Genomic DNA, 17,914 nt, shown 5'->3' on the forward strand with positions numbered 1-17,914 from the left:
TAATCTGGAATTTATTTATTATGTGTTGAAGTAGGTTGAAGGTAGGTTTTCTCTTGTTTTTAAAAGAAAAATAATGAAATAATTTATAAAGCTATGGGGTCCCTGTTTTACTTGCCACAGGGAGACCACCCTTTTTGATCGTTGGATGAGAAAGTGCAAGGGTGATACCTACGTACAAAAATAATTCTAAATTAGAAAACTGCTGCACTTTTTACAAAAAGAACACAATGTAGGGCCAAGCTATGAGCCCGAATTATGTTTTGGCGATGCCAGGCTCGCCAACCCAAGCTCGATTTGGAACCTGAGCGATGAGGAGAGAAAGAACTGCTGTTCTCGTCCGCCATTGTGGATGACATGCGCTTTTGACGGTTTCATTGAAAGAGCAAAATGGCGGGAAACACAGTATGTATACTTTTTTAAAATATTTCTCTGTGCTCTCCAAAGTTAATATTACCTGTCTACTTTTTTGTACTGTGTGTGATATGAATGGTTTTGGGTTTCGCTGCAAAGGAATTGATTAACATTTTATTGAAATGTTTAATGTTTGTTTTTACAAACATCAAACATTGAGGGGTTCACGGCTTCTACTTTGATTTCAGCAAAGCAAGACCTTTACTCATTTATTCAAATTGATTGCGAAAGGGTTTGATATTTTCATATCTTCTAAGCATGGAAATTTTGAATAAAGCAGAGGCAACCGTGAAAGCACGCTTAGTTTGTTTAAACTTGGCTCTGCCAATTCGCCATCGTCTAGCCAGGTTAACCTCAAAATATCTGAAAGATCTTTACAATCCGCTTTGAAAGACCTATTTGTGTTATAATTTTCATATGCACATGGCAACACAATTAATGATATATTTTCTTTTTGAGTGACAGTTATGTCTACAGATTGGAGATTCCCTTAGCAGTTAGGTACCGACCATTCTATCTGACTGGTATTTGGCTTGTTTACTTTTGCTCGGCTGTTACTCTTAGTTCATAAATTTCGAAAAAGACAAAATTTGCCGTTGTTATTGTGGATGACATGCGCTTTTGACGCATCAAATAAGCCCATTTCACATCGAAAAAGGCGGAGAAAATCTCTGAGTACTTAGTAACTTATAGCAAACAAAATATCAAGTGCACTTTTTTAAATTGATGCGACTTTTTGTAAAGTGTCATTGAAATTTGAGCTTTTCTTCCCTGGGCTTATACACAGGGCAATGATGATCAAGGAAAAATTATCTTAAAAAGCCAAAATCTGGTTATGTGCACTTCGGCCTTATGTTATTTGTGTTTTGAAAATCAGTCCGTAATACAAAGAACCTATAGCCATTGTATGAAATTGTGTCTTCTCTCTCTATCTGGAATTGCACGTTTTCCAGGTTTTTACGTCATGTCGTTCAGAACAGTCTTAGGACCAGTATGCATAGTCTAGATAGTGGCACTGTATAGTAGCCTGTAATTTATTATTTATTTCAGGCTGACTGCCTGATCGCAAAGCGCAGTTGTGAGTGGTGTGGTGGGACGGCATGGATACGGGGAAAGTTTCCGTCAATGTCAGACCAACCCTGGCACATGTGGTATACCGATCTTCTCTTGGACCTCCGGTACTGCAGCGACTGCGTTGTTGAGTACCACAACATCTGTGAAGAATTACTGGAAGTACAGCCATATAAACAGAAGGTGGGTAATAAATGTGTTACTTGTTCATTACTTAACTTGTTTGTTTGCTTGCTTCATTGTTTATGTTACCATTACAGAATCATGTGGTGTAAGATTTTTTATATATATTTTTTGAATTACATACCACTTTTTGGTGTGAATTACAAAACCAAAACTCTCACTCTTGCTCAAAGAAGAAGGGTCAAAGTTGTAAGATAAGTTTCTGCATATTCTATCAAATATTTGTGTATATTAATATGGGAAGTTTGGAGGCACAGTTGGCAGAGCATCACCCCGCAGTGCAGAGGTTACAAAATGCAGGCTGCAGGTCAGTGCAGGTTGCATCCTGTAGTATTTATGTATGTTAAGAACCTTGAACATTACGTGTTGGGCTGCCTGTGTTATGTTTATTGTTGTACAGCGGTTTTACCCCATAGAATCTCTAGGGGCAGCCATCTTGCTTAGTTTTCGGTTTAGTTTTACAAGCTGTAGATTTATGTTGATTAAAGCCTCAGTTTAGAGGCATACCTTCTACTACAATTTAATCAACATATTTTCTGAAGTCCCATGGATAAAGTACTGCGTCCTGAACGCCTAGAAACCGATCCAAATAGCAGCACGGCCCAGAAGGAATGGCTCCATTGGAAAAGGACCTTCGAGAATTTCGTACAAGTTCTACCTCAGACGGGCCTGGACAAGTTGACCGTTTTAACTAACTTTGTTTCTCCAACACTCTTCCAACACATCGAAGATTGTACGGAATACGATGCAGCAATTGAGGCGCTACAAGCCCTTTATGTTAGACCACGGAATGAGATCTTCGCTCGCCATCTACTTGCAACGAGACGCCAGCAACCATCGGAAAGCTTAGATGAGTACTTGCAAGCTCTGAAAACACTGAGTAAGGACTGTGATTTTAAGAGTGTAACCGCAGCGCAGTACAGCGAAGAGAGCATACGGGATGCGTTTATTACAGGTCTGAAATCCAACACAATCAGGCAACGATTGTTGGAGAACAAAACACTTGATCTAAAGACCATGTTTGACCAGGCTCGAGCTCTGGAGTCAGCTATGAGGAGTTCAGAATCATATGGAGCACCACAGATACCTATAAATGCAGCACTCCCTTGTAACAGCACCTCATTGTCAGCAGAACAGCCTGACGAGTCTACTGTAGCTACAATGAAACTCGATAAAGCTACTTGCTTTTTCTGTGGAAACAAGAAACACCCTCGACCGAAGTGTCCTGCCCTGGAGGCTATTTGCAACAAGTGTCAAAAGAAAGGCCATTTTGCTAAAGTTTGTAAAGGAAAGGCGGTTCCAAAAGAAAGAGTTTCGGCAGCAACTTGGTCCCCGATACTCGCCACATTGACAGCTAACCCACCAAAATCCCTCTCTAAATCATGTGGTGTCGTCAATATCCAAGGATTGCAAGTCAAGGCCCTGTTTGACAGTGGGAGTAGTGAAAGCTATATCCATCCCAGTCTAGTAGAGCAAGCAAGTCTGACAGTCCAGCCCTCATCTAGTACCGTATCCATGGCAACCTCCTCGACAGGCGCCATCAAGGTTAGTGGTACTTGCACAGTTGATCTTACCTACCAAGGACGGAGATATGAAGGCCTCAAGTTTTCTGTACTCCCTGGGCTATGTGCAGACCTCATATTAGGAGTAGACTTTCAGTCAAAGCACGAAAGTGTCATCTTCCAGTACAAGGGCTCCGAACCGCCCCTCTCCGTCTGTAGCTTCAGCACTCTGAATGTAGACCCGCCTGAGCCATTTGCAAACCTGACAGCAGACTGTCATCCTATTGCCACAAAGTCACGCCGCTACAGCCAAGAAGATTCCACGTTCATTGATGAAGAAGTTAAGAGGCTGCTTAATGAAGGAATCATTGAGCCCAGTCGCTCTCCATGGCGAGCACAAGTTGTAGTAACCAAGGATGAGAATCACAAGAAGAGGCTAGTAATTGATTACTCACAGACCATCAACAGGTTTACCCTCCTCGACGCATTCCCATTACCACGAATAACCGACTTGGTTAACCAGATCGCCCAGTACAAAATCTTCAGCACTATTGATCTACGCAGTGCTTATCATCAGATCCCTCTCAAAGATGAGGATAAACCGTACACAGCATTCGAAGCTAGAGGTAACCTGTATCAGTTTAGCCGACTCCCATTCGGCGTCACCAACGGGGTGGCCTGCTTCCAGAGAGAGATGACTAAGTTTGTGGAAGAGAACAATCTCAAAGCGGTCTTCCCTTATCTCGACAACATCACAATCTGTGGGAAAGACCAAGAAGAGCATGATTCCAACCTTCAGAGTTTCCTTGAAGCTGCTAAGCGCAAGAACATCTGCTATAACAACGACAAGAGCATCTTCTCCACCGGACGTCTTCCTATCCTTGGATATGTGGTTGAGGAAGGGAATATCAGTCCAGACCCAGAACGTCTACGCCCTTTGCGAGAGCTACCCGTTCCAAGTGACTCAAAGTCTCTGAACAGATGCCTCGGATTGTTTTCCTACTACTCACAATGGATACCCGCATACTCGGATCGAATCAAGCCAATAACCTCCTGCAAGGTTTTTCCATTACCCGAGCCCGCTGTCGCGGCCTTTGAGAGTATCAAGAAGACGGTGGAGAAAGCTTTTGTTAGTGCAATCGATGAAAGCATTCCATTTGAAGTTGAGACGGATGCTTCAGAGGTGGCATTAGCTGCCACTCTCAGCCAAAATGGGAGGCCAGTTGCATTCTTCTCAAGAGCCTTACAGGGCAGCGAGCTCAAGCACGCCTCAGTTGAGAAAGAGGCACAAGCGATTGTAGAAGCTGTCCGACACTGGAGGCACTTCCTAACAGGGAGGCACTTCACTCTTAAAACAGACCAGAAATCAGTATCTTACATGTTTGACCAGTGCCACAAAGGAAAGATCAAGAATGATAAGATCATGCGGTGGAAGATCGAACTCTCCTGCTATAGTTTCGATATCATTTACCGTCCTGGTAAAGAGAACATTCCACCCGACACTCTGTCCAGAGCTACTTGCGCCACGTTGAGTGAAGATCCCCTCTACCAGCTCCACGAGTCACTCTGTCATCCAGGGGTCACCCGACTCAACCACTTCGTACGCACCAAGAACCTCCCTTATTCCCTTGAGGAGATCAAGAGCATGACAAGTAAGTGTCCAGTTTGTTGTGAATGCAAACCACAGTTTCATCAACCTCCCAAAGTTCCTCTCATTAAGGCTACTAAACCTTTCGAGAGGATAAACATTGATTTCAAGGGCCCCTTGCCAAGTAACAATGGCAACAAGTTCTTCCTCAATGTGGTTGATGAATATTCAAGATTCCCTTTTGTCTTCCCTTGTCCTGATGTGTCTACACCAACAGTGATCAAGTGTCTTACCTCCTTGTTTACGATGTTCGGTATGCCAGCCTATGTACATTCGGACAGGGGCTCCTCCTTGATCAGCCAGGAACTGCGAGACTTCCTGAATGAAAAAGGGGTAGCCACAAGCAGGACAACTGCTTACAATCCCGAAGGCAATGGGCAAGTGGAGAGGTATAATGGAGTGGTATGGAAGGCAATTTCAGCATCCCTGAAGTCTAAGAATCTGCCAGTAAAGCGCTGGCAAGAAGTCCTCCCTGATGTTCTACACTCCATTCGTTCTCTGTTGTGCACGGCTACCAATGAGACACCCCATGAGCGATTCTTCGGTTTTCCCAGGCGATCCTCTTCCGGATCTTCCATCCCAACATGGATGAGTGAGCCTGGACCGGTCCTACTCAAGCGTCACGTCCGTGCAAGCAAGACAGATCCGTTAGTTGATGAGGTGGAATTGCTTCAGGCGAATCCTCACTACGCCCATGTGCGCTATCCAGATGGCCGAGAAACAACAGTCTCTACCAAGCATCTTGCCCCCAAAGGTGAAGTACCAATAATGTACCCACTCCCTCAAGTTAAGCCTACTGTTCCAGGTGAGCATCACCCTGCTACTGGTAGTTCCCCACCTTCCTCGGAGATAGAAGTGGAGATAGGTGTGGGCGAAGAAGTGCCACAGGTCAGTACAGGTCTTGATGGGCAGCCTCCTTTGCGACGTTCGGAGAGGACCCGACGTCCGGTGGACAGACTTAACCTCTAACCGAGGGGTGAATGTAGTATTTATGTTACGTTAAGAACCTTGAACATTGAATGCCCCCGTGCTCAGACTTAACCTCTAACAGAGGGGTGAATGTAGTATTTATGTATGTTAAGAACCTTGAACATTACGTGTTGGGCTGCCTGTGTTATGTTTATTGTTGTACAGCGGTTTTACCCCATAGAATCTCTAGGGGCAGCCATCTTGCTTAGTTTTCGGTTTAGTTTTACAAGCTGTAGATTTATGTTGATTAAAGCCTCAGTTTAGAGGCATACCTTCTACTACACATCCGACCTGCAGCTTGCATATTGTACCCTTCGTCCCGTTGTGCCTGCGTGCCTCTCACAACTGGCCACAAGTTTTGATCCCCAGTTAGGACATTAGTTGGTTCTCCCCTTTGCTCCAAGGGTTTTTTCCAAGCTCTCCAGTTTTCCACCCTCCACAAAAACAAACAACAAACTGTGATCCTTAACTGGATTCCTTTATCAAACATGAGTTGTATGGTGGCTGTCTGAGGTACCCTCATACTGCATGCCTCCAACTTGATGTTGAATTTTGTGTTCTTGTTGTATCTAACAGTATTAGGGTGATTACCTCATATTCTAACTTAGTATATAAAACTCGGGAACCTCGCAAGAACAAGCGATTTGATTAATTGAGAAACTCGAAATAAAATGCAATATACACCTCCTAGGAGGTGGATTTTTTCCTGCGCCCGGAAATCAAGCAAAATGTTGGGTGTCGGTTCCCAAGTGTTTCGGAAAAGAAAACTGCTCTTAAAGCTTGTTTTATATACTAAAACAATTATACCATTTCCATAGTGGCTTAAAAAATATCTACATACCTCAAGCCTTTGGCTCTCGGTAGATATTTAGTCACTGTCCACCTCAATGGAAATGGTATGATTGTTATATATTCTGTTTTTATATATTCATGTTTACGTATCTTCCAGACCTTATGGCAAGGTGACATTGACAGACTGTGCCAGTGGATCCAGGAAAAGCTTACTGAAGTTAATCAACTTTCCAGCACAACACAGCAAGTGAGGTTCTTTAGATCAACCATTCTGGTAGATAGTGTTAGTGGTTGGATGTGGGTTTAAAGTCAACCAACCATGATGTGAGAATCATAGTGATTAACACAATCTTCAATAGGATATTAATGCATTGAAATTAATGTTTAGCCTTGCTATCTACAGTACAGGTCTAGAGTAACATAACCTCCACTCGAGAGTGTCGAGTCCTCATTAGCACTCGCACCACTCGAGAATCTAGACTCGCACTTTTAATGAGGCAATCGAGAACTTAGCCACTCGCCACTCGCAGGAATCGAACCGCTCGCACTTTCAGCGAGTGGGAAGGTTTAAGAATGATCAATCAAACACGGGGATCTTAAAGAAATAACGCAACGCTTCTTAGACGAAATATTTATTACATCGATGCTCTTAAAAAAATGCTCATAGGAAATATTGATTCACTTTTCAGATAAAAACTTACATCAAAAGATATCTCAAATAGTTTGTGGCTGATCGGAAGGCTTACAGAATAAAAGGTTATGATAAATCAAACATGCGAGATCTGATGAAGAAACGACGAGGTTTCTGGTTTCGTGTTATTCTCATAGACGAAATGCGTAACACGATGACGCTCTGACATGTGTTCGTAGGAAATATTTTATTTATACTCTCGAGAGACACTCGAGAAGAATATGCACGAGTCTCGAGTACTTGCGAGTGGAGGTTATGTTACTCTAGACCTGTACTGTAGCTAAGTGGAGGTTATATCAAACATATAAAATGTAACAATTAAAGTAACAATTATTTCTGGCCAAGCTTTACTTGAATTTGTAAATTAACCTGCCTTAAAGGGCACTTAAAAGGTGAAAGAGTGATTTTTAGTGTAATTTCAGAAGACTTGAAAGCAGTCAAAATTAATCAGAATCTGTGATTCTATAATCACTCTGTGATTCAATTTGCTCTTGATTTGTTTATATCCTAATGGAAGTCTGATCAGCCTTACAGTATGTATGTACAGTCTAGATCATATGGAAGTCTTATCAGCCTTACAGTATGTATGTACAGTCTAGATCATATGGAAGTCTTATCATCCTTACAGTATGTATGTACAGTCTAGATCATATGAAAGTCTTATCAGCCTTATAGTATGTATATACAGTCTAGATCATATGGAAGTCTGATCAGCCTTACAGTATGTATGTACAGTCTAGATCATATGGAAGTCTGATCAGCCTTACAGTATGTATGTACAGTCTAGATCATATGGAAGTCTGATCAGCCTTACAGTATGTATGTACAGTCTAGATCATATGGAAGTCTGATCAGTCTTACAGTATGTATGTACAGTCTAGATCATATGAAAGTCTGATCAGCCTTACAGTATGTATGTACAGTCTAGATCATAGGGAAGTCTTATCAGCCTTACAGTATGTACAGTATGTACAGTCTAGATCATATGGAAGTCTGATCAGCCTTACAGTATGTATGTACAGTCTAGATCATATGGAAGTCTGATCAGCCTTACAGTATGTATGTACAGTCTAGATCATATGGAAGTCTTATCAGCCTTACAGTATGTATGTACAGTCTAGATCATATGGAAGTCTGATCAGCCTTACAGTATGTATATACAGTCTAGATCATATGGAAGTCTGATCAGCCTTACAGTATGTATGTACAGTCTAGATCATATGGAAGTCTGATCAGCCTTACAGTATGTATGTACAGTCTAGATCCATAGCCAGGGGGTAGTTTTGTAGTCTTGGAAGGACCATTTCATTTGTCTTGAAAGTCCATCGAAGTACTGTTTGCAAGTGAGGGCAAGATGGCCAGCTGAGTCACTCTACTCAAAATCCAGGCTACGGTCCTTTATTAGCAATAAGTATTACTGAATTATTCCATACTATTCTCTCTTAAAGCTAAGCGATGAAGTGGCAATTCTAGAGCCTGCAGGGATTTTTGGCCTGGAGGGTGAACTCCATGTGTCTCTCATTGAGATCCTTCACTACCCCCAACTGCTCTTCAATCAGAAGCTTGCAAGCCTGTTTTCAAAGGCTGTCGAAGCCATTCTTAGCCAAGGAGATGAAATCGCTGTTGAGGAGAAACTTCCTGGAGTGTATTTGTTGTTGATACACCCTGATATTAAGGTACAGTACATTGGGTTTCTTTGTCCTTTCTGCTATGTTGAATATTCTGCAAGCTCTGGGTCACAGTGATACAGTTGATAGTCAAAACAGTTTTCTGCCTTTCCTCATTCTAATGTCCAATAGTGCTTGAACAAGGCGGTCTACATACTGTAGATTTAGCCCTGGCAGCAGTAGGGAACAGGGTTGTCCAATACACCAACAATGCATGACACGGGAGGGTATTAGAGAACAAGGTAAATCAATGTAAGGAAGCAGTGCCATGCATACATTTGTCAGGGTATTGGGCAATAACTCCCTGTTAGAGGAAAACAAGGATGTTTTCTACTTTTTTCTCCATTCTTAAAAATACAATCATGTAAATAAATCATGGTCTATATGTATAATGATAAAATAATGAGAGAGAAAAAAAAGGGTTTTCGTGAGGCTCGTGGGGGCCTTGATTTATACCGTTCAATGTCGCATTTAATGTTTTTGCCCTGTCAAAAAGATCACACAGCCCAGTTAAAAACCTAACAAATGATTTAGCTTAGTATTTTTAACTTCAGGGTTTTTATTTTCTACTGTACCGTATCTATAGCTCCGCAGATGGGCAGAGAGAACTGCACAACAGCTTGGCCCCATCTCACTAGATGACTATGACAGCATCAGTAAGATGGTCCAGATGATAAGCTATGTCGCCACCTTCAACCAGTTTGATAATGTGATACAAGAGGACAACACACTATTGCTTCCAAGTCACCTTGTCCCTTTAAGCTCACAAAAGACTTACTGGGGAGGAATATGCTGGCTGCTCCATCAGTTTGACAGTGAGACGGTCAGAGTGAAGTTATTGGCAGAACAAGGGGGCTGGCAGGAACTGCCTACTATTCTGGTGTTTGCCATAGAAGATCATTCTCTTAAAGGTAAGAGACATGCCTATAGTAAAATGGGTTCAGGGGGCTGGACACCTTGACTTGAACGTCCACTTAGTGTAAATGAGAGAAAGATCACTTCAAATGAATCACTCTTGAACAAGGGAGATGTAACATCCATATACAAGTCGCAACATTTGTTATAACAACCCAAGAAGAAGACTGTTCCCGAGTTTGAGAGCAGGACTTTTAAATCTCTGGGGCCAGTTCCTAGAAGGCAGGTTAGCGCTAACCTATAGGGATAAATACATCTTGACATTTGATTGGTTAAAAGGGCATTCATCCCTGGGTTAGCGTTAACCTGCTTTCTACTGTAGGAACCCGGCCCAGAAGAATACTAAGTTGGTGTAAACTTGGTTGGTTCGCCCCCTGGACCTCTTGCTTGAGAAACGGAACCTTTACCACTCAGCTGTGACATACTGTATCTTGAAGGGAGAGGGCGCAACTTTCCCTTTGGGGGAAAAGAAATGATTTTAAACATTTTTGTGTTACAAACACTCAACTTTATGCAGCAGCTTTAATAAAATCCTGGATTTGCCAACACTAACCAGTGTGCCACTCTCAGCACCACTTGTAAAGCCACTCTTTTCCTTTTTTTTTTTCAGGAAAACAAGCATTCTGGTCAGTTCTCCGTTGCCTGAGTATTCTCCTGGAGCAGTATGGCTGCCGTCTATGGAGTCATGATTTTAGTGCCGACAAGGTGCTCGACATGGTTACAGGACATCCTGTGTTTGTAGAAGAGATTCTCAAACTCCAAATGTCTGCATGCAGCATGTTCATCAAGAAAGACCCAGATATAGACTGTTCGCAGAGCTCACAGGTAAGCAGGGGTTTCATAAGGCCCTAGCAGAACTGCCATCTATTTTACAACAAGCGCTGGAAAAAAGTTTCATTTGAACCAGTAAAATTTAATAACTTCCACCTGCCTACTCTGAAACTTAATGAAACCCTTGGGTTAGCACAGCAGTGGAAGATCCAGATTTTTTTTGAAATTGCTGCATGATACATACAGTTTTGTGGAGGTGTGTACTGTAGGTTTTATCTAAAGACTTTGACTAAAGAAAATGTGTTAAGACGGAAAGCAAGAAAAAAATAGCGTAAGACATCAAAATCCACATTTTTAAAGCTTTGCAAAGCAGCACTCTGTGTCCAAGAAAACTCTAAGAGATGGGATGTTTGGCTCTAATGTAATTGAGTGTTTGAAGGTCATGTTATTTGTCCACAGAGTTCACAGAGCAATTCATGTGGCGCTACTCAAAGGATAGCCCTTGCTTGGTTCGGACCGTTTGTGACATCTCTTCTTGATTATGGTGACGTGATGGAAGGAGCTGTGACCAAGGTTATCACCTACCTACACGACTTATCACGTAAGTCATGATATTATTGGGCCAGGTGTGGATGAAGGTGTTTAGAAGGAAGGGAGAGGTGTTGTTGGATGGGATGGGTTGTGTGTCAAGGAGGGGGGGGGAGGTATATGAAGTGCGCATAGCCGCAAAAACTGTCAAGCAGCAAGAGGAAAGTTAGGAATGTGCCTGTGGAATATTGGGTCCCTAGGGGCACCCGACGGGATTGTTATAAAGTGTGTGTGGTTAATAACAAAGGGCACTTTCTTTGGTGTTTTCGGGCGCTTTGTAGACTGCTTTTGCCTTCGCCCTGTCGCATTTCGAGGTGAGGGTGTCTCGAAGCCTTGAGAGTTCACCCTTGGTGCCCTTTAACAGCTGTTTGTGGGCTATAACAAACACAGGTTGAGGTTTAGTGTCACTTTTGCTTGTAGGGTTGTTGGTGGGTTTGTTATAAGGTAGGTTCTTCTAGGTCGCTTCCCTATAAGAAATAATTCGAGGTCACTTTCTTCTTAGCTCTTGGGTTCTTTGAGGTGGTTCCTTCTTCGATGCCCTGCGAGCAAACAGTGCTCTTTGAGCTCGTTTTTGATGAGCTTTAGCCGCTGTTTGAGGTTAGATAGCAGCTGTTTGATAGCAAACATAGGTTGGGATTAGTCTTACTTTTGCTCGAGGGGTGGGGGGTTCTAGCTCTTAATTGCGAGTCTTATTCGAGTCTTATAATCTCTTCGCTGAGCAACTCAGCGCGTTTCGTGAGGAGACAATTCTCCTTGCGAAGCAGACGTAGTGGATGATCTCCTTTTGGGCCGCAACTACGTCTCTGAGTTGTGAGGTCTCAGGGCAATTGTGATTGTTTAGAGTAGGTTTTACGGTGACTAGGCCCCCTTTGGTTTTCGGCCACGTGTGCCGTTAGTTTTGCAATTTTCTCCAGTTGTTCGGAGGTAGTGGCGGTCAGTTGTTTTTGGGCCATAACTTCTTGTTTGTATAGCGTAGGTCTTTCTTTTTTTTTTTTTTGGGGGGGGGGTCCTTTTTAATGTGTCAGTGTACCCTGCTTGGGGTTGGTGGGGTGTGGAAGGCAACCTGTTGGTATGCGTGGGGTGTGTGTATGGTGCATTGTGCTTTCGCACGCTCGTGGCAGCCCCCAGGAGCGTGCTTTTGTGCTTATAAAATGCGGTCTGCTGGGCCAGTAGTTTTCGTTTGACTTTAGGGTCACAGCCCTACGGATTGGCCAGAGGAGTAGTAACAAGAGTTTCTCCAATTGTTTGAGGCTCAAGGGCTAGAGTTTAGATCAAGAGCATGGTTGTATGGAGAGCCTAGAACCCTCTTGTTCGATTCGATGGAATGGATAAGGGGTTTTATTATTAACAACAAAGGATCAGTTATTCGACACTTTTTAACTCCACCCGACCTGTCTCGCTAGACAAGAATGCTTTCAACACCTGGACCTCTCACCTTATTTCATTTCTCTATAGAGCAAGTCCCCAGGGTGAGTTTCACATGCAACGAGTTCCTTTTCAAGATGTTGGATATCGTTCACATACTGGTGCGAAAGGAAGTGAGCAAGTCTCTTCTCAAGCAAACCGCAGAGATGTGGGCCAATGACCTTGTTTTGATGTCCAGAGTCAGAAAAGAGTCAGTCACTGACAGGGTATGTAGGATTCAGGCTAGGGCTCCTCAAATTGACACGGTTTTTATAAGTTTTTTTTTATTAGCTTTTTTTATCTAAATGTATCTCAGGTGTTTCAACAAGTCGTTGCCCCTGCCAAACGCACTCTCTCCAAGCTGAGCTCATCCGATCGAAACTTGAAATACAGCATTGATCAAGTCTTACAAGGAAGCGGAAGCATCGAGGAGAAGAGCCAGAGAATGGCACAAAATATTGTCTGCTTTTTTCAGGTATAATATATCATTGGCACAGGATATTGTCCACCGTTTTCAGGTATAGTATTTTACCAGCACTATAAAAATAGTTTTCTGCAAATAAAACTAGTGGCGAGCGAGAGTATCTTGTACAGTTCGTCTGCTGTACTAAAAAGTCCATGGGGCCTTTTGACTCTGCTAATGCAAGTCAACCTTCTCTCTGTTTTGCAGGACACTTTACCTAATAATGCCCCAAAGCCTCTCGTTGTTAGAAGACGCCGCGCACGAAAATCTATGAACAATGCGTGGCTCCACGCTCCATCTCCTGAGAACGTCCTCTCTTCGTCCAACGACACAATAACTGATTCTACTGGACGTCCGTGTAATGCTTCTTCACTTGTGCTTTCAAGTGATACAACTTGTCCTTCTTTATCCATAAGTAGTACACATAACAGGACTGCCATATCAAGTAACAGCAGAGACCCACGTAACATGCCAACTTCAGTCTCAAAGGAGTCGACTACATCCGCTTTGTCAAAGGTTGGGCCACGATCTTCTACTAGTGGACGTAGCGAGACTGTAAAGTCAAGTTGCTTTAGGGAATCCAACGCCCCTTCCATAATTAGTGCGAGCGAATCGGCCGCATTTTCTTTGCACTCGTCTACTGGGGGCGATATAGGGACGATGGCCTCTTCTCAAGCCCTCTTTGAACGTTTAAGAGCTACAAGGACCAGTAAAGTTAGTGATACACGGAACACTCCATCGCCCTCTTTATCAAGTGACACGCCAAGTCCTGCATCACCTTCTCTCTTAGAACAGATAGAGGGGGACTTACCATCACATTTAGCAGGCTATAGCACTAGCTCAGCGTCTTCCACGACACCTAAGGCTGTGAATTATGTTACTTTTAAAGAAAACCACGTTAGTAAAGAAGTCAGTGTACCTTCGCCTTTGTCGAGTGATGCTTCAAGTCCTGCGTCGCCTTCTATTCTTGGAGAGACCGAACTACCATGCAGCATTGGACGAAAAGAGGGAAAATCACGGACACTTGAGACAGCAAGTCAATCTCATTTGAAGACCTTTTGTGGTTCAAGAAAGCAATCCACTAAGATAAAACAAGATATGATCTCTCCAGTAAGAGCTAAACAAGCCATTCCAACCAAGAATGCCCAAGATGTAAGACCGTCACTGGTGCAAACTCATGATCTTAAAGTCGTGATCCCTAAGCTTTCGCCAGATAAAATCCATTCCTGCGCCACCCCTGCTGCTAGTTCATCTCGTAATACCGGTACTCATGGTCGTAAAACCGGTACTCATGGAGAAGCTCGCTTGAGCCTTGGGTCAGGTACTCCTCAAAAAAGGCCTTCTACTTCTAGTAACAAGAGTGCAAATACACCCAAGAATCCAGAAGGTAAATCGTGGAGTGGAACAAACGTGAGACGTGAGACAGTTAAACAGGCATCGTCCGGAGGGTCATTTACAGATGTAAATGCTTTGCCAGCGAAAGGTAATTAAAAAAAAAAAAAACACAAAATGGGCTTAGCCGTTAGCTGCACATATAAATTGGCCCCCCGTAGTATATAGTTGGCTATTTAAACACGAGGTTCCGATATAAAAGTTAAAGCTCCTCCCACCCCCGGGCTCGAATTTGCAATTATAATCATAACACTGCCAAGCTAGCAGTCACAAATTATAAGCCTCCTGTAAAATTGCTTATCTCTGAGCCTCAGTCGGCTGGAATAAAACTATTTTTGCACAGGTAACAAGACAGTTGTGTTGAGAGATTGTTAAATTAGTTATTTGCTGTCCACTCACGTTCTCGGTGCAAAATTTTAAATCTTGCGCTAACCATAATAACCTAAATTATTCTCGCTCTGTGATGAAAATGTTCGTATTTTAGAGCGCACACAGCTTGGTATAGCATTATTTAACGATAGATAGAAACATTTTTAGATGAACAACTCTAGGAATGATATTTATTTTGGTTTAGATTATAAATTTTGAATTTAGAGCTAAGAGCAATTGTCGTGACATGTTCACTTATTGACGGCTGATTGATAACTGAACTCCCTTTTATAGCGGAACCTCGTTTTTAGATGACACGATACAGCTTGTATTTTGAAATCGATATTTTTGGCATGGACTGCCTTTTTTAAAGGTACCTAGTTTCTTTGTAAGTCAGTACATTCCGAAACATCATTCAAATCGCCATATCGGATGATCAGTTTTGCTGTTATTGATGTTGTCTTGTTTTTGTTGCTTCAGTTGGCACAAAGTCCCACCCAATTTTCCTAGACGACGATGACGATGATGAACTTCTAGTGCAGGCCTTGTCCGCTGCACAGACGAAAATAAGCCATACTGACCGTGTAAAGCCAGAACCCTTGGGTAGTCTGGAACTAGAGGACATCGGCGATTCTGATCTTGAGGAGGCTTATAACGATTTCCTTACATCCCAAACTCACCTTCAAACTCAAATACGTAGTGATGCAGAAACTCACGTACGTAATAAACGCTCTGAGGATCCGTCAGTCGTAGGGGTGTCGGGTGTTTCTCAGAAACGCTTTGGAGGGTTTATTCGTAAAAGAATATCCATCGAAGATGAAAGGGACGAGTTTTCTGGCAAAACCACTTCAAAATGCCACCTACCAAAGCCATCAGATTGCTTCGTTGATACTCTGGAAACAAAGCAGATTTACGAGGCGAAAGATGACTCTTATCCTTGTCGAACTGGAAAGAAGAAAATCGACAAGTATCCTTCAAGCCACATTAAATTCTCCGGTCATTTATCTAAACCTGCACCATCCTCATTTGATATCTCAGTCAAATTAGAGGATATATCCAATGCGGAGGACTCTAATCGCACGGAAAGTTCTTTGCCCAAAGGTTTAACTGGTCAGACCAAACCTTTGATGGTGGCTGCTAATACACATGCTGATCTGCAGACGTATGAAATATCAGACGATTACGATTCTGACGTTCCTCATTACGAAGTCAACCCTTACAAACCGAAACCAGAGCGCGCATTTTCACCATCTGCTCTTGACAAAAGCGATGCCCCTCGGAGCTTCATTATGAACACCCCCGATCTTAAGACTAATGTTAAGCAAATTTATGGGGATCTTTCTGATTCAGATTTTGATGACGACGATGTCATATTGTTGGAGTCCCCTTTAAATGATATTCCTGTTAACACATCTGGTCACCCCTTTGAGACCCTGAGGACTTTAGATGTGAACAGGAAACCTGGTTCTAGCGCTACAAACGTCAGTTCACAGTCAATGGCATTAAAGCAGCAAAGGGATTGTGTAATTGATCAGACGAAGTGCGCTGCTAGTACTTCCCTAACGTCTTACTTTCGTTCAACTTTGGGGAATTTTCAAGGAGAATACAGATGCACAGAGAGTGGTATTGCTCCTAATGCACAAGACAACAGCGGGGAGGTGAATAATGAAGAGAAACAAAGAGATGCATCTCTAGAGTGGAATTCTAACGTGGGGAGGCCTTCAAAAGTTGTGGCTGACGGACGAGCTGACTCTCCATTAGAGGTTTCCCTTAACGCTGTCAGTGAACACATCGAGAATTTTGGATACAATGACGAGTGGTGGAATAATGGAGTGGACTCACAACATTTAGCTTCCCAAAGTGAGGAAACTGAAACATTGAAAAAGTCCAACGCCTTTTATTCTTGCCCCGCGATTTCCCTGAAAGGCAGAGAGGTTGCTCAAGAAGTGTCTGCTGGCCAAGGTCTGAACTACGCTGCTGTTGCTGCTGCTACTGCTGATGATGGTGATGATGCCCAGGAAGGTGTTGTCGATGCCCATGCTGCAAGTGGAGGCGAAGGCACTCGGCTAGGCATAACGTTTCGCTACCTCACACCCGGCGGTGATTACCTCTGCATGGTAGACAGTCTAGGGAACTCTGATAAGTCGGGCAATTTGAAACAGCAAACCAAGAATGATGTAGACTTACCTGCTGTTCCCCTCGTTAAGTCGGGTAGCTCTTTGCAGAATTTACATCTAGGTGAAGAATCTCGAAGTCCCGAGCACTCGAGTAATGCGGACACACATAACGAACTCGACGCAGAATCACCCACTGATGACCTCAATAAAGCGGATTCTTGGTGGCCCTCTGATGATGACTTCGACAAAGATGAGGATGTGTGGGGTTCCCAGGAGAGCGCTATGGACTCCATTGCAGTTGATCTAGTCATGGATTCTCAGGTGGATCCGGACGAACAGGTCGTGGGAGCTATACCTGAAATATCTCGATTTAGAGTTCCCTCCTCAGTGCGCGGGGATTACTCGAAGGCAGGTGAGGATGCGAATCTCCAACAGCAGCCGATAGATGACCGGGCTGAAACTGCAGATGATGACGGTGACGGCTTAGGTAATCTGAACAAAGATGGATCCAGCGAATCAGGTGACAAGAGAGCGACTCTAACTCAGTCTCTAGGAGATGTCAGAGATTGCGGTGTGCCAAATATTGACGGTCAATCTAGATCCTCCACACTCCCACAGAACCAAACTTTGAACATCGCAGCTCCTTTAGTTAACAACAGACCTAGTGCTTCTGATTCCCTATTCAATAAACCAGTCGCTGTGGTAACTACACAGTCAAAGCTCACCGAGGAAGATTTGTTCAATCTTGTGCTTGGTTGGGAAGCTGCGTGGATTGAAAGACCAAACAACACGCATTTCCCAACACACTGCTGTATGATCCCCAAGACGTTTGACAGCATTGATCATTACTACGAAGTGTTTAAACCGCTCATCGAGATGGAAGCTATGGAAAAGGTAAGACAAAATGCATCAGCACATAAGCGGACTAAAATAAAGGGGAAGGTCAGAAAATGTTATTGTT

General features: G+C 43.1%; 1 protein-coding gene across 3 annotated transcripts in view; it reads left to right on the plus strand.

Moving 5' to 3' along the window:
• Positions 1 to 85: 85 nt before the first annotated feature.
• Positions 86 to 17,914, plus strand: part of LOC5512433 — a 65,396-nt gene continuing 47,567 nt past the window's right edge. For 2 of the 3 annotated variants that reach the window (XM_048722346.1, XM_048722348.1), the window contains exons 1-11: positions 86 to 402; positions 1,462 to 1,665; positions 6,734 to 6,823; positions 8,716 to 8,943; positions 9,521 to 9,845; positions 10,460 to 10,674; positions 11,080 to 11,221; positions 12,664 to 12,839; positions 12,929 to 13,087; positions 13,283 to 14,558; positions 15,317 to 17,847. In XM_048722346.1, the coding sequence (XP_048578303.1) occupies positions 388 to 402; positions 1,462 to 1,665; positions 6,734 to 6,823; positions 8,716 to 8,943; positions 9,521 to 9,845; positions 10,460 to 10,674; positions 11,080 to 11,221; positions 12,664 to 12,839; positions 12,929 to 13,087; positions 13,283 to 14,558; positions 15,317 to 17,847 (5,361 nt within the window). In that variant the 5' untranslated portion in view covers positions 86 to 387. Of the gene's footprint in view, positions 403 to 1,461; positions 1,666 to 1,970; positions 2,304 to 5,478; positions 5,570 to 6,733; positions 6,824 to 8,715; positions 8,944 to 9,520; positions 9,846 to 10,459; positions 10,675 to 11,079; positions 11,222 to 12,663; positions 12,840 to 12,928; positions 13,088 to 13,282; positions 14,559 to 15,316; positions 17,848 to 17,914 lie in introns of those variants that run through there. The other variant, XM_048722347.1, reaches the window with a different exon arrangement.

Source organism: Nematostella vectensis, chromosome 15 (assembly GCF_932526225.1).
Source record: "Nematostella vectensis chromosome 15, jaNemVect1.1, whole genome shotgun sequence".
Classification (NCBI taxonomy): Eukaryota; Metazoa; Cnidaria; class Anthozoa; order Actiniaria; family Edwardsiidae; genus Nematostella; species Nematostella vectensis.